Below are 15,245 nucleotides of genomic sequence, written 5' to 3'. Positions count from 1 at the left end.
TACTTGATTTTCATATGTTGTCTCCATTATCGAGGTTTCATTAGAGAGTGAGATGGTATGGATATGTGAATCTGAACTTATCTGCACATGTACGTAACGTACGTAAACCATAGCTTTTAGGCAAGTTTATAATGTAGAGATCAGTTTTATTAAGGGACATGATACTTACAAATTGCTATAAAAGTAATTGCTTAAACATGATCGAGACATATACATATGTATATCTCAATATGATAATATATCATATAGGCATTATTGAGATACATACTAACATATTTCGTTTTTCTAATGGTGAACAGTGAAGACAGACGCGAGTTGGCGGCACGGCGCAGTTCGCGCAGCCGCGGCGTCAATACGCGCACCGGTCTGACGTCGCCGCGGGCTGTGGACACGCGCACTCGCGTCCTTGCTGCTGTCGTTCGGTCACAGAGCGCTTCGGGACGCATGTTCCTCGTCCTCTTAGTGACATTACTGACGACCTCTATATCTGTGACGTGATATCTTGATTAATCGTTTTGTCTTTTGTGAAATGGACATATATCAATAAACAGTTTTGTGTTTAAAAGGAGTTCCAAATGTAAATCTAGTGAAAACAAACATCGTAAAGTGACATTAGCGCAGGCGCGCTTCTCGCGGACATGACGAAAGCGGCCATCTTGCTCGAGGACGCAGTTTCGCCTCGCCCAAGTGTACGAGTCTAAACGAAACCTCGCAAACAGGATATTTAGGAAAGGAAGATGCGTCGCGGCATCGCCTTAGCGGTGGGAGCTTCCTGAGGCTGCACCGCTTCGCCGCTATTGATCCGGCGGGGCGCGATGGCGATCTCGGAGTGAATGCGGATATCGGGTCTGTGTCGCAGTTTCTGCGTGCTAGTGGAGCGCCAGTTAAGTGAGCGTGCTAAACAGGTCACCCGGTATGTGAAACATCGCGATATCTACAGAAGGGCGCGCGGGCGGCGGCGGGTCCGGTTGACCGCGCGCCATGGGCGAGGAGTACGCGCGCTCCCCTTGCGAGCGCTTCCCGGCTGTGGGCGCGTTCAGCGTGGCGCCGCCGGAAAGGCTCAGCCCGCCGCCGCCCGCGCCAATACCGGATCGGTTTTCGGCGTCGCCGCGGCGGGTGCGTCGGAGTGCAGAAGTCGAGCGTGCACGAAGACCTCGATATGTGCCGCCTGCGGCTCACGTACCCGTCGAACGGTACGTGCCGCGACCTCCGGTCCCAGTGCGTCCACCACCACCTGTGTACTGTGGATTGGCGTGCAGGCCTCCTCCACCAGCAACACGCAAATGTTGCGGTCCCACATGCCGCGAGGACATAGCTGGGTCGCCACCTCCTCGTTACGTGGATTATGTAGGAGCCGCGGCCGCACGCCGTCTAGCTTGCACGCCACCGCCTCCTCCTCCTCCAGCTCTCCAGCTTCCTTGCGAGCAACAAGAACCACCGTGTTGTGTGCAAGCTCGTCGCCGGCCTCAGCCTCCACATGATTGGTAAGTGATATTTTAACCTTATAAAATTAATAATACGGTAAATCTAAAGGCTACACTCAAATCAACTTCAAATTGTAGTGAACATCGAATCAAAACATCATCTCTTCTAAAAATTTCAGTGTTTAATGAAAACATGTTGTTGCCTTGAAATGGTTGAGATAAAAGGGTTTAACGACGTGATGCCTGCCAAAAGGCGAGTATTGTAATTGCCTAATATTTTGTGGGTGGAATTGATAACGTTTGATTGATGACGGCATGGTCGTTGGGTTAACGATGGCTACGTCGTAGTCGGATTTCAAAAATCTTTTAGTATGAATATTTGTTGTTAGACAAACATGAAGAACGTACTGATATATGTAATTCATAATTGAGATCATAAATGAAAGGTTGTAAACCTTAAGCGAAACCGAAATGTACGTACAGATTCTATAAAACATTATTTTTAATCGATAGTATTGATAGAATATATTTTAAAAATATCAGAATATCAGAATTGGTCATTGAACAGAACTCTTAATTAATGCATGAATTAAGAAATTCGTCAAGCTGAATCATAATGATAATTATCATTTATCAATATAACTATAGCATGTTATATTATTATACATATATGGTTATTTATTTCTTATATAAGTATATGTATATATATGCATGTTTTTATGTGTTTGTATGTTGGTTTGTTACATATTTTTATTAAGTTTATAAGTATTCAATAAATTTTAAATATAAGTTGTTCGCACACTATGCCCGATTAATGTTTCTAGCTAAGAAAACAAAAAATATATTTCTTTTTATAGAGGTTGCCTGGAAGAGATCACTGTAAGTGATAAGGCCACCTTTGTATACTATATGTACCTACTTCTTGTTCTTTTATATGTTTGTAGATTGTGTACAATAGAGGATAAATAAATAATAAAACATTAATAAAGCATTTATGGATTAAACAAGCTCCATTAATGTACCTTTTACCATAAAAATGCAGTAAAAATAGTGAAAATAATAAAAGTGAAGTGCTTTGTGTTTTTTTCTAGTGATTGGTAAGATACGCTTCGCGTTCGAAGAATGTATCAGTATTTTAATTAAATTAAAAAGGTAAATAAACTATTTTTGTATTAAACACTAAAAAATACATTTTATAACAAACAATAATATATTTTAAATGGTATCATGTGTCATAATATTGTGACTTTTAACGTTTTAGTTTTTTGGATAAGTATTTCTTGTATGTTTACGACGTTATCGAATATAGAATTGATGGTTGATTATAAAATATGCAAATATAAATAACATTATTACGTATTAGACAGGAAGAAAATGTAGATTATCAATCATATTATGGTCGTTGGTAACGATTATTACTGTTAGATGTTGAATTTTTTATCACTAACCATCGCTCTTATCACACGTATTATTAAACGAAGATAAGCGTTGGGTGTGTCAGTTATGTTTTGAGTGTAACAAATGTAGTTTTATGAATTTAAAAATGTTAAAAATTTACTATAGTTAATGATGATCATATTACGTGTAACTTTCAAATAGATGTGATTGATAGAAACTAAAATAAACAAGTGATGCGCGTTTCTGTCTTCAGTGCGAGTATATTCATGAAATAGGTTATGTCTGAAAAGTGAGTTGATACTTTGTTTATATTTTAAATGTATTTAACATGAGCTAAAATAGGTACAATAGGCATATAATTATAATCGTTAGATTAAATATAATTACTAGTATATACTCTTTTTTATATTATGAGACAAATAGAATAATCGTATGTGTATTAATTCAATATGACACTCTTCTCAAGAAATGTTGTCAAAATATTATTTTCATAAAACTTTAAAATGTTAAAGTTGTGAGACAGTTTAGAAGTTTTATTTTAACTTTGAATAAGTTATTTTAAAAGTTGCAAGATGGAATAATTTATAAAGAGTTTATATACATTCTCAGTGGTTGTCAGTTTAACTTTCCGAAAAAAAAATATTTTAGTGAAAATCTTTTATTATAACATATAATGATAAGTTTTTTAGAGCAATATATCCATTCTAAAACATTTTATTGCAATAGTGGTACTATAAAGTTCCAATTGCAAGATAATGCTTACATTTTATGTAATTAATTAATTTATTTGTATTTATAATATTAAATTATAATAATTTCTTTAATAACTTATACATTAAAAAAACACAGGAACAACTAAGTAATTACTATTAAAAGGTATTTAATACAAACATCGCTGATTATTTGATGATTTAATACAAACATCGCTGATTATTGATCGCTGTATTTTCCCAATTATATATAAAATTTACGATTTTTTTTTATGAAGTTGAACTTACATTGAACCAGCGAGAAATACTTTTGAAGAAAGTCCACATACAACTTAATCAATTAATTCACCTTAATTAATGCTTACATTATGTAGAATTTTTACCTATAGAGGTTTAAACAATTTATTTTATATGGCGGTATATTATTTTGTTAATTTCTATAAACATATATTATTACTTAATAATATTTATGTATATAAAGTATTTTATGGTATTTGTAAAATAATTTTACTTTTATCGATCATCACCTATTTATATATAGATTTTATATTTTAATTACAAGTTGAAAATTATGGTTATGTTTTTCGCGAATGTTCCATTGACCACGTGACTATTATTATAGAATGCGTAGAATATTTTACAATAATCAAGGGCTATTAAAATTGTTTATGTTGTATATAATACTTTCTTGCACTAACCAAACCATAAATAATATAATATATAAATAGCGATAAAATATTATAAAAAAAATATTTTTAGGTAACGTTATTTGAAGGTGTTTATATATGTTGGGGTTTCTAATAGATTATTCATAAAAAAGTTTTATAACAATTCGATAAAATTCTCACTAACTACTTCCAAGTCTGACTAATGACTGACTTTTGACGAGTTAATTTAGAAATTAAGTGACAATCATTATATTAATGATTTTGTTTTATTTTGATTAGATAAGGACAAAATAAAAGAGAGTGCGGGAAAAAGAAATAATATGTAAACAGAAATATAGTTACTATTCGTATTTTCGTATTTAATACAAGTTAGTTACGAAATTTGCTACAACGTGTTGCGTGGAGGAATTGTAAACGTAACGACTTTAACTTTTTAACAAACTGTTTCTCAATAATTGTTTCCTAAAAAATTAGAATATAACAAAAACTACATTTTTATATAGAGCTATTGTATACAAGTTATTTAATATGCAAGCTCTATATAAAAAAAAGTAGCCACGATTGGCTAGTCGTAAAATGTAAGAGAAATAACTCTAAGTAAGGAAGCAAGGTGCGTGATTTATTGATAGCGTTAGTGAAAAAGTAGCTGAAGCAAAACAAGCGAATAAGGAAGATAAATGAATTACTTTCATAAAGCCTATTGTACGATGTCTAGGTATTAAGGCGCCTTTTAGTTTCGGTCAATTACCTTAAAGGTTGGTTCGCGAAATATTTCAGTAAAAACTGACTGAGATTACATAATGTAATGTGAGCTTAGTGCTGTTTTGTTTCAAATAATCATCATCTACGAATTAATTTCATTCACGGTGGCTAATCTAAACGGACACTCGCCAGTTGCGCAGGAGAAGGTTAGCCAACATACCCGGAGAGAGTTCAGGTACAGGACGCTTTTACGTGCTTTCTGAGGCATGGGAGTGTAAATTCTACAAACTATCAAATTTCGGGCTGCTACTGAGACAGAATAATCAAGTCACCTTTTATTAGTCAGTATCAGGATTTAAAACCACGATCTCTGGGTCATCAGCTCTAACTAAGCCAACAAGGCAAACAAATAATTATTGTTTATTGCCATCATTGGTGACTGTTTGTAGTAGTCAAAGCTATCTGGTTTGCTTCTGCTTGAGACAAATGTTTGAAATTGCTATACGGGTGTTTGTCGTCGCCTCGGTGTTTTTATTTGAGTTGCGTGTTTCTGACATCTGGCATAGTCTGTACTAATGAAGTCTCGTTGACTGTGATGTCTAACTATTTATAATGTGTAACGTAACCACATACATACATAATATCATACATATTCTATCTCTGAACGAGTGATAGTGTCAAAAACGAATATTGTTTTGATTCTTTTTTTTTAATAGTATTATTTGTTTTATAAGCTATCGTCGTTATAAATTTGTAGAACACGAGCCATTTGTTTTTTAATATGGCGTTAAAGACGTGCAACGACGACGCTATATGGCTTTAGTCATGTCACTGACATGACTAAATGACAATGACATGACATTTTAATTTTTTATTATCGCAATATTTGCAAAATTATTCGACAAATGGTATGGTTATCGCACGCACGCTTGAAAACGTAATTGATTTTATGAAACTCGGCAAGTAATTGTTCAATTAATCTTAGTAAGAATGTTTCAATTATAGGCAGACATATTTTACGTCACTACAATAACGTTTCAAATACCATTTACTTCTCGATTTAATGTTTCTCAATATTATTATTCAAATGACTTGTGTGTAATAATATTCTATAATGTAAATAAATGAACAACTTCTTAGTATTAATAATTGCCTAAAATGCGGTTGGATACGCAAGAATGGATTCAATCAAAATTTAGATAAAAAATAATTTAAGTTACACATGTATAAAATAATTTCTGCAACTCTAATTAAACCGCTATCCGTAAGAAGTTGATTCTATTGATACCTTTGTATTGTATCTTAATTATTTATGTAATAAAAGGAATCTACTTGTGATATTTCTAGTTCTTAAGACTTGTAATTCCAGAGGGAAAGCAACCTACTCAAAAACTCATTACACATCCGTTCAGTGTCGAAAGTCGTGTACTCAAAATATACGTTCATAATAGACGCTTATATAGCATGAGAAATGTATTTCTAAAGTTTTAAACATATGGACTATGATGACTATTATGCTAAAACATATGGACTCTCTAGTCCTGTACTTTCATTTTACAATTACATAGATTAGGTTGCAATCATCGTTCGTTGCATTAGATGCGTAAGGTGGGGGCCTCGCGTGTCTTATTTCAGACGCCCCAGAGATGGACGGCAGCCGGGATGGCCTCGCGCTGCCGTACGCACTAGCACTACAGTGCGGGGGGGGGCGAAATTACCTTCGCCTCCTGAGGAGAGCTCCGCCAAGCTACGATCGGAGCAAAGCACGGGAGAGGCTGCGGATGCGTTATATCAACACGATCCCATAGCCTCTTCTATCCGTGCCGAGGACGGCTATCGCAGTGGTTTTAGTGGGCAAGAATCCCACATAACCCAGATCCTCCCCCCCATAGGAGCTAGGTACCTTCCTGAAGGTTTCTATTGCGTGAAAAAAAAGGTGCAATCACCTAATTCATATGACTTTCGAAATACACGGTTACATACGTTACATTCATATATGTAACTTGTCATTATACAGGAATTGATTAATCTTAATTAATTTTAATTTTTAATTGTTCTTTAAAGTGTCAATAGCGCAATGGTCCGCCTAGCGATATAAATGTCGCAGGTTTGATCCTAACCCTCGGGCTATTGTCCTCCCCATTCCTTACATAAGCTTTACGCTTAATTGGAGGGGTAAATAGGAATGTTAGTTATTTACTTACAAACAGAATTCCTACTATTCTTTTTTTTTAAAGTGACTTGGAAATATTGCTAGACATGTTTAAATATGGTTGTTGTATTTTAAACCGAGAATTAGTTATTATTTTGTTAAAACTGGCTTATACTGGGTATTTTATTACCTTCATAATTATCCGATATCTTTTGGATGCCACGTATTGTACTTTGATGATGGTTCTACATCAGAAAACTCCAACAACTGTACAAATTTTCAACATAATTGGAATTACAATGCGTGGACGCATAGAATACGGACAAAAAGTATTGATTTTTATAAACAAGGCTACTCGTCCTTCGTACGGGAAAAATTTGGGTTTTCCTATTCGTAGAACATTTAACTCAAAACTAAAATAATAAAAAAGCAAACAAAAGATAACTTATTAGTACAATATGTTTTAAATTTTTGAGCGTGTTAATATCGAAAAAGTTTGATTAAATTATTATATTTGATTTAATAAGCTGCCGGACGATATGAAACGTGAAATATAACCTATATAATTAAATGTACTCATTGAACTACTGCTACTTTTAAAATTTAGTTAACATATCTGTTATTTTAATACTTAATATTTTATATTTAATACTTAATATAGTATTTGTCTTTAATTGAGGTAATTTATATTGATTTAAATGACTCGAGCAATAATAATGTTTACTTTAAGTTGTAGAACCCTCGGGACGAGGTGCAGGTCACTTCTACGAGTGTACTTAGAGATTAATTGAATGAGATTAAGAGAGATTAGGACCTCGAAATTGAACAAAGGTCGTTGCTTAGCGACATAATTTGAACAAGCTTAAGTTTATTTTCAATGTAGCTGTTGCCTTGGGTTTTGTTTAGCTTTATTATTTGATAGATAATAAAAATAATTATGACAACTGCATATGATATATGCCGCTGCAGTAGCGGCATTTATATCTTATTTTTTAATTTAGATTTCGTATTATATAATAATAATATGACAATTTATAATTGTATTGTACTTTGAAGATGGTTCAACATCAGAAATTTCCAACAAGTGTACAAATTTTCAACAAGCAATTAATAATAATTTTCACAGCATCGATTGCTGCTGATAAAATAAACGCAAAAAATATATTTAAATACCTATTATATTTGACTTTTGCAAACAAAACTACTTACATTTTTTTTGTCATGGGAAGTTCTACAACAAATTTTAAATTAGGCTCTTTTTGTATTGATAAAAAAAAGAGTAAACTATGCATCATCTAAAAATAAATAAAAAAGTTAATTGGAAAAGTGTATGCGACATAACTAGGTTAATGTAAATCAGCATTGTGAAATAGTGAAGGTTTAAAAAAAATACAATAATAAATACTTGAAAGAAAACTTTAATTAGTGTTCTTTTGGGATCGTCCTCTGTCAGCGAACATTAGAAAAGGTCAAAAGGGTTGAACGAGGCCTCTTCGTTCATTTTATAAGGAAAAGTGATGCAGACAAAAATTGTTTCTTTATCATTTTAATTAGATATTAGATACAATTTATTATTAAATTGAGTCAAACTCAAAGATCCCATGCATATTAAAAAAGTTTAAGATAGCAAGTATCAAAAAAAATTATTTTACTCAATAGCCTATTATGTAATTAATGCAATAAAATCGATAAGTCTCATTTTTAGAGGTACACAGTACAAAAGCTATGTTATCATAAAAGCATGAAAGTTAGAAATCTTGCCAGAGGCAAACACGCTCAATGCACTGCAGTATCTAGGTAGCTTCATTAGTATGCAGTAGGCATCATTATATTGCACTCTAATTTTGCTGACCATTGCTGCGTTCCTCTGCAAAGTTGCTCCGAGGTTTTCGAGTTTGAAAAGTTCAACTATATGCCATAAATAGTATAATTTAAATTCAATCGTATATCCAATTCTTATAGGTACTAGTTACATCTATCAATAATACCCCATTATATACAGGATGGCGTTCAAAGCAAATTGTAATCCTGAAATTTTGCTTGAGATGCTGTTCGGATATATATATAGTCCTCCTCATCGATTTCGATGACGGCGACCCTAGAAATTAATTGTTATTTCTGGCATGAGCCCTAATGTGGCTCGCTAGACCAAATTTGGTTTTAAAAACCCTACGACACGTGTTACAATACAGTTGACCCGCAGAGTTGTATGTATATGTGCAGGATGGCTTATGTCTCTCTTTTCTTAACTGCATGCCGGCACATTAAACTAAAAAAACTCTGGCAAATTATAAAAAGATACACCAATGGCACGGAAAATCCCTCTATGGAGATTAGAAAGATTAAATAAATAAACAAAGTATGTAGTATCTTACTACCATTGTTTTATTTCTCATTACATCTCGTAATCTCTGATGTTATCTGAAACCTTTGACTCAGAGATTTAAAATTATTATTGTTTTCACTGATGGATTCTAATATAGTATCGGAGTGATATTTTGACAAAAAAAAAAAAACCATAATATAATGACAATTTTTCGATATGCAGGTCTAGGAACTCTAAATATAATTTAACATAAATTGTCAATTTTCTATTTCACAGCTGACATGAGTGGAGTAAAAAAGACTTTAAAATTTCGTAAAAATTGTTGATGAATATTTCTTATTAAAACAGAATTCATTGTGTCATTCAGAAATATATTTCAGTACGTATATTGGTTGTATTTACATTCCAGGCTATTATTTATTGTTATATATAAATATAAAATCTATAAGGTAATAAAAGTGATTGCTTTGTTTGTTTTCATCAGATTAATAAATCAATTTCGATACTTCGTTTGAAATGTACTCGTATGTTTAACTTCCTTGTGAAATGTATTTTATTACGAAAGATATTAAATTTGTATTCCACTTACTACTAGTGTAGTTAGTATAACTTTTTTCATTCGAAAAATTCCAAGTATGATCAATCTAGTGGTTTGAACAGTTGGTTCGTTGAACAATTATGTATTTATATAATAATTGGCACAATTATTTAAAAGTATTTACTGAATTTACAATCTTTGGTCGATTTCAAACTAAATTAGTTTCCTCTGGAGCAACTTTCAATTTACACGATGAGTATACAGAATTAAGAATCTTATAATGATTATAAATGTATGCATAAATAAGGTATATTATATAGATTTTCATACAGGAAACATGAATTTAAATTTTATGATCACTATATGTATATGATTTATGGAAAATGGCAACAACTGAGTTCCTTGCCGCTTCTTCTGGGAAGACTTTACGTTCTGAACTGATGGCAGGTTTACATGAAAGTTAACCTTGATAAATGGCGATTCGAAAGTGCTCGAATAAAGTATTATTATAATATTGTTTTTGATTTTGCGTGTAAGATATTCTTTATGTAGGCCCGTTTTTCCATATCTAGAAAAAGAAAATTACTATAGTTACTGATTTCATTTGGTGGTAGGGATTTGTGGAAGCAAATTTGGGTAGGTACCACCCGTAAATCATATATTGTACCGCCAAGCAGCAATATATAGTATCGCTGTATTCCAGTTTGAAGGCTACCAAGGTTAGTGACGCATTCGCGATACAACTGGTTTATGTCAATAGGCAGTGGTGACCACCTAACATCAAGTGGCCGCCCATTAGCCTGTCTGGCTACCAACTAAAACATTAAAAAAAAGTTTTAAAGGTTACTCTTGGAAGGTCGAAAGTTGTTACAGTCTTTGAGAGTTAAACTACTTTAATATAATGTTTTATTTATTTATTTAAATGAGGTACATATGCTGTTATTCTAATTCTATGGATATATTTTAATACATTTTAGTAATGCCGTATTGAGTTATTTATTGTAGTTGTGTTGTATAAAAGGAGATTTAATTACAGAAAGGGGTTTTTTAACGGCGAGACTAATATATGCTTTGACCATTAACATTAAATTGCCTTTATTTTATTTATTTGTGCGCAGTATGTAATTTGCATGAGAAAAGGATTCGGTAGACTTAAACGATCTTTTTTTATAATTATGCTCAATAAAGAGTATACTTTAGCGCTGGTCTGTGATTAGGATAGCGGGTACGATAGTACGATAGTACGATAGCGGGTAGAATACGAGATAGTTTTTTAGTCCAACATAGGGTAAAAAATACATTTGTATTTTTTACCTTTCTGTTTGATGAGGTAATGGATGGATGGACCCTGGATGTCTGTAGTTAATCGCCATTACAGTATTCAAAAATGCATAATATCGGCTGATCTTGGACGGGGCGAGGTTTAGATATAAATCACACTAGCTGATATGTTAGTAACATTGTTCGAACGTTAACATGTTCTTAACGAAAGTGTCATTATAATCTTAAGTAGAGTTAAAATACTTTTCTTATATTTTAATTTACGAACTGCACAAAAAAGTCTTTAAGCTGCTAAAGAGCAAAGAAGCAATGCTAACACTGACTTTGATGTCTGTGTTCGACATTTGTTCGGATTAAAAATTAGTATAAAATAACAGCCCACTTTTTCTGAGAAAGCATACTTTGTAACTAGAGTACGAAAAATGTTCTTATTTTTCTTCAGTATTAGTTTCAGTTCTTTTGCCAGATTCTTGCCAGTCGTAACTTTTTAATTTATGTATTTTTTTATTTAAATCCATATTTTTTATGTAAGGCGTTTAATGTTGAGGAAGATACACATCCACGAAAGATATAGAAGCGTTTGAAATAAAATTTGGAAATGTGTTGCCGTTATGGGATAAATGATTAAGGCTCGGTAGTGCTTTTCACAGAAATTTATTTACTCAATAACTACTGAAAGTACGGTATCAAGCAACGCAATATAGGAATACTGAAAAAAAAGCAATGATAAATAAGTTTGACGTATTATTTTTTCAAGTTTTTCAGTGTTATCAGAAATCGATACTTAATATTCAATCATTTATTGCATTATACAAAAATGTACATAAGTAGTAAGGTTATAATAATAAGATCATTATGGACCATGTCGTTTTAGGCAAATATATTGAAAATTCATCGTGGTGTTACCCGTGCTAAGCGTTACTGTTTTGTCGGCGTTGGTTGTAACATGATGTTATATATATACATAGTCTATGACCATTCTGAATATATGAGGTACGTATTTGTGAATACGCCAAATATTCTGTTAAACAACTCAGCTTAGCGTGTTGCTAACAAGTTATTGCCATTACATATGTTAACAAAAAATTAATGATTGCAAATAAGAACTAAAACCCTTTTGCTCATTTATGATAAGAGCCATCCAGTAGACATATTATTAAACTATCGGTTTCATAAATATTGAAAGTTATTATGTATTTAGAAAAGCAGCGATACTTAACTAACGTTTATTTTATTGTATCACTAGTTAGTGACAATTTAATGGAACGGAGCTGTATAGCAATAAAAATGACAGTAATTTTTGTACAATCAGTGTGTATTTTCTAAATTATTTATATCTGTTTTATCGTATTAACTATTAAATTACATTTTGAAAATTACGCCCAGTATTAAATTTTTACATTTATATATATGTATATATATAATTTATATGAAGTTAATTTCTTTACCAACGCTCCTTAACATTTCTCGTAATCAACGTTTACCTAGAACGGGATATCGGTTCGAATAAAAAAGGTCGTTCAATTGATTAATTTTCCACTTCAGAAACTTGAACAATTCAGTTTTAATTGTGATTTCATTTGGATTCGTTCATGTTTTTTTATTCGATTCGATTGAGATTTTTTTTATTGTCTAGGGAGCAATATAACTATAATTCACTGGTGGTAGAGCTTTGTGCAAGCTCGTCTGGGTAGATACCACCCACTCATCAGATATTCTACCGCAAAACAGCAGTACTTGGTATTGTTGTGTTCCGGTTTGAAGAGTAAGTGAGCCAGTGTAATTACAGGCACAAGGGACATAACATCTTAGTTCCCACGGTTGGTGGTGCATTGCTGATGTAAGCGATGGTTAACATTGCTTGCAATGCCAATGTCTATGGGCGTTGGTGACCACTTATGCTCGTCCGCCTTCCTATTCTATATAAAAAAAAAATTGCTAAAAATTCCGATATTATTATTCTTTAAGAAATAGTGTAAATTTAATGAGTCAATTCTCCTGGGAAAATTACATACTACTCCTGGGAAAGTGAACTGCACAGGAAATATTATAGGACACAAATTCATTTCATATTTCGATGGGACATCTATCCATCACGATCGGAGATCAGGTGTTGGCCAATGGCTTTGCATGCTTTTTGAGGTACGTCAATGTATCAATGCCGGTTTCCTATCTACTGGTTATAACATTTTATTAGCCGAATCTGAGATTTGATCACAAGGTTTTGGGATTCACAGTCGTACAACTTAGCTACTAGAACATTGAGGCGGATTATATAAGTTAAATGTCGTTCACCCTCTCATTTCACTTAAAATATAAAATAAAAGATATAGCTTAATTATTCATAAAATATGCGAGGAATATAAAAAAAATATGGCTGAGACGGGACTAATGGCAGAAGTGAAACATCGAAATTGTTGTAGTTATTGAATAAATTCTTATTAAATAAAACACATAAATAAATCTGTCTGTAAATAAATATATATGCTTTGGTGACCATTTGTCATCAAGAGGCTTATTATAAAATAAATAAGAGCATAAAATCTGCCATATGAGCGAAATATATAGAAATTTTCTTCAATTTATATGTATAATATCATTGAAAATTATATATTATTATATTAATCAGTAATTATTAGAATAAATATTTTACTTACATGTCACTACGGAAGTAATAAATAAATACATGAGTTTTATCTTTTAAAAATGTTTTTAAAATGAATTTAAAATGTACTCGTATTATTTCTATCTCAAAAATTCTGCTAATGCAGTATATACCGTAAAATTGTCTTACTTTATGTCACTTGTCAATACGTAGGTTAGTACTTTGTCAATGGTTGGGATGGCGTGTAAAAATTTATAGGAATGGACATTAAAATTTTTGCGCATGCGTAGAACGGGGCAAATGAATACACCGAATTTCTTTCCTTTTGAACATCATCCTTATAAGAAATAATAATGTTTTACTTTAGATGGCCAATTAGAAAAATATTTTTACAACTCAACTCTTATCTGAATACCTTGTCTAGTTGGCTTTAAGAAAAAACTAAATATTTCTTTAGATTTTAATTTGGACTTAAGTTTTTTGTTACAATACTTCTATCACACATACTTTGCACATAATATTATTTACACATATACTTTTATTAGTTATTATTAAAAAAATAACTAATACAAACTGACTTACGTATTGACAACTTAAGCATAGTTTCTTTTGCTATAAACATTGTACTAAATAATATGAAATATATTTATAGTTGTGTATCGAAGATAAATGTAGTAAACAAAACATGGTGAATGGGAAATAGGCGGTCCCAATTTGGTTAGCGGTTGATTCATTTCAATTTGTATTTATTGTTCCCATTATATATAGCGGCGACACAATTCGTATTCGGTTGCATAAATTATATTTGCGTTCTATCAGCCAAAATGACAATTAAAGGCTTATATATAGCTTATATATTAAAAACGAGTAATTGGGTTTATGTACCGTAAGTGGTGTCCTCCTGACCAATTTCGGACACGGCAGCCCATTTCAAGAGAGAGTGCAACTACGTAAGACATAGTATAGTGCACACGTGAGTGCGGCAAACACACTCTATTTTTTCATTTTCATAAATCGACGGGACAGCAATCCGACGCGAGCGGAAAGAGTTCAGGCGCAGGGCCAACGGCTTTACGTTCTTTCCGTGTTTTCCGTGGCACGGGAGTGTACTAACTACTAACTTCTAAACTCCGACATGCTACTGAGAGTTTTCGACGGAAGAATCTAATAACTTTTTATTGATTACGACCTGGGGTTTGAACCCGGGACCTTGGGATCTACAGCTTCATATTTTGCCACTAGAGCAACATGGCAGTAAATTGTATGGTATTTTTAAAAGATATTTTATTTGAAGTTTATTCTTAATAGCATAGTTAATAATAGTAATATCCTTATATAGTCCCTGGGTTCATTATTTCATTGAGCTTTTTGCTTTTAAATCATTATTAATGATTTATCATATCATGTTTTTATGACGTTTTGTTACTCATTTTATTAACGA

The 15,245-nt window shown here is 32.6% G+C and overlaps 1 protein-coding gene across 2 annotated transcripts in view; it reads left to right on the top strand.

The window, feature by feature from the left end:
- Window positions 1-432: 432 nt before the first annotated feature.
- LOC126770762 (inactive rhomboid protein 1) overlaps window positions 433-15,245 on the top strand; it is a 138,582-nt gene continuing 123,769 nt past the window's right edge. For both annotated transcript variants that reach the window (XM_050490309.1, XM_050490308.1), the window contains exon 1: window positions 433-1,484. In XM_050490309.1, coding sequence (XP_050346266.1) covers window positions 982-1,484 — 503 coding nt within the window. In that variant the 5' untranslated portion in view covers window positions 433-981. The remainder of the gene's footprint in view (window positions 1,485-15,245) is intronic.

Source organism: Nymphalis io, chromosome 9 (assembly GCF_905147045.1).
Source record: "Nymphalis io chromosome 9, ilAglIoxx1.1, whole genome shotgun sequence".
In the NCBI taxonomy this organism is placed as follows: Eukaryota; Metazoa; Arthropoda; class Insecta; order Lepidoptera; family Nymphalidae; genus Nymphalis; species Nymphalis io.
This window is presented reverse-complemented; position numbering and strand designations above follow the sequence as displayed.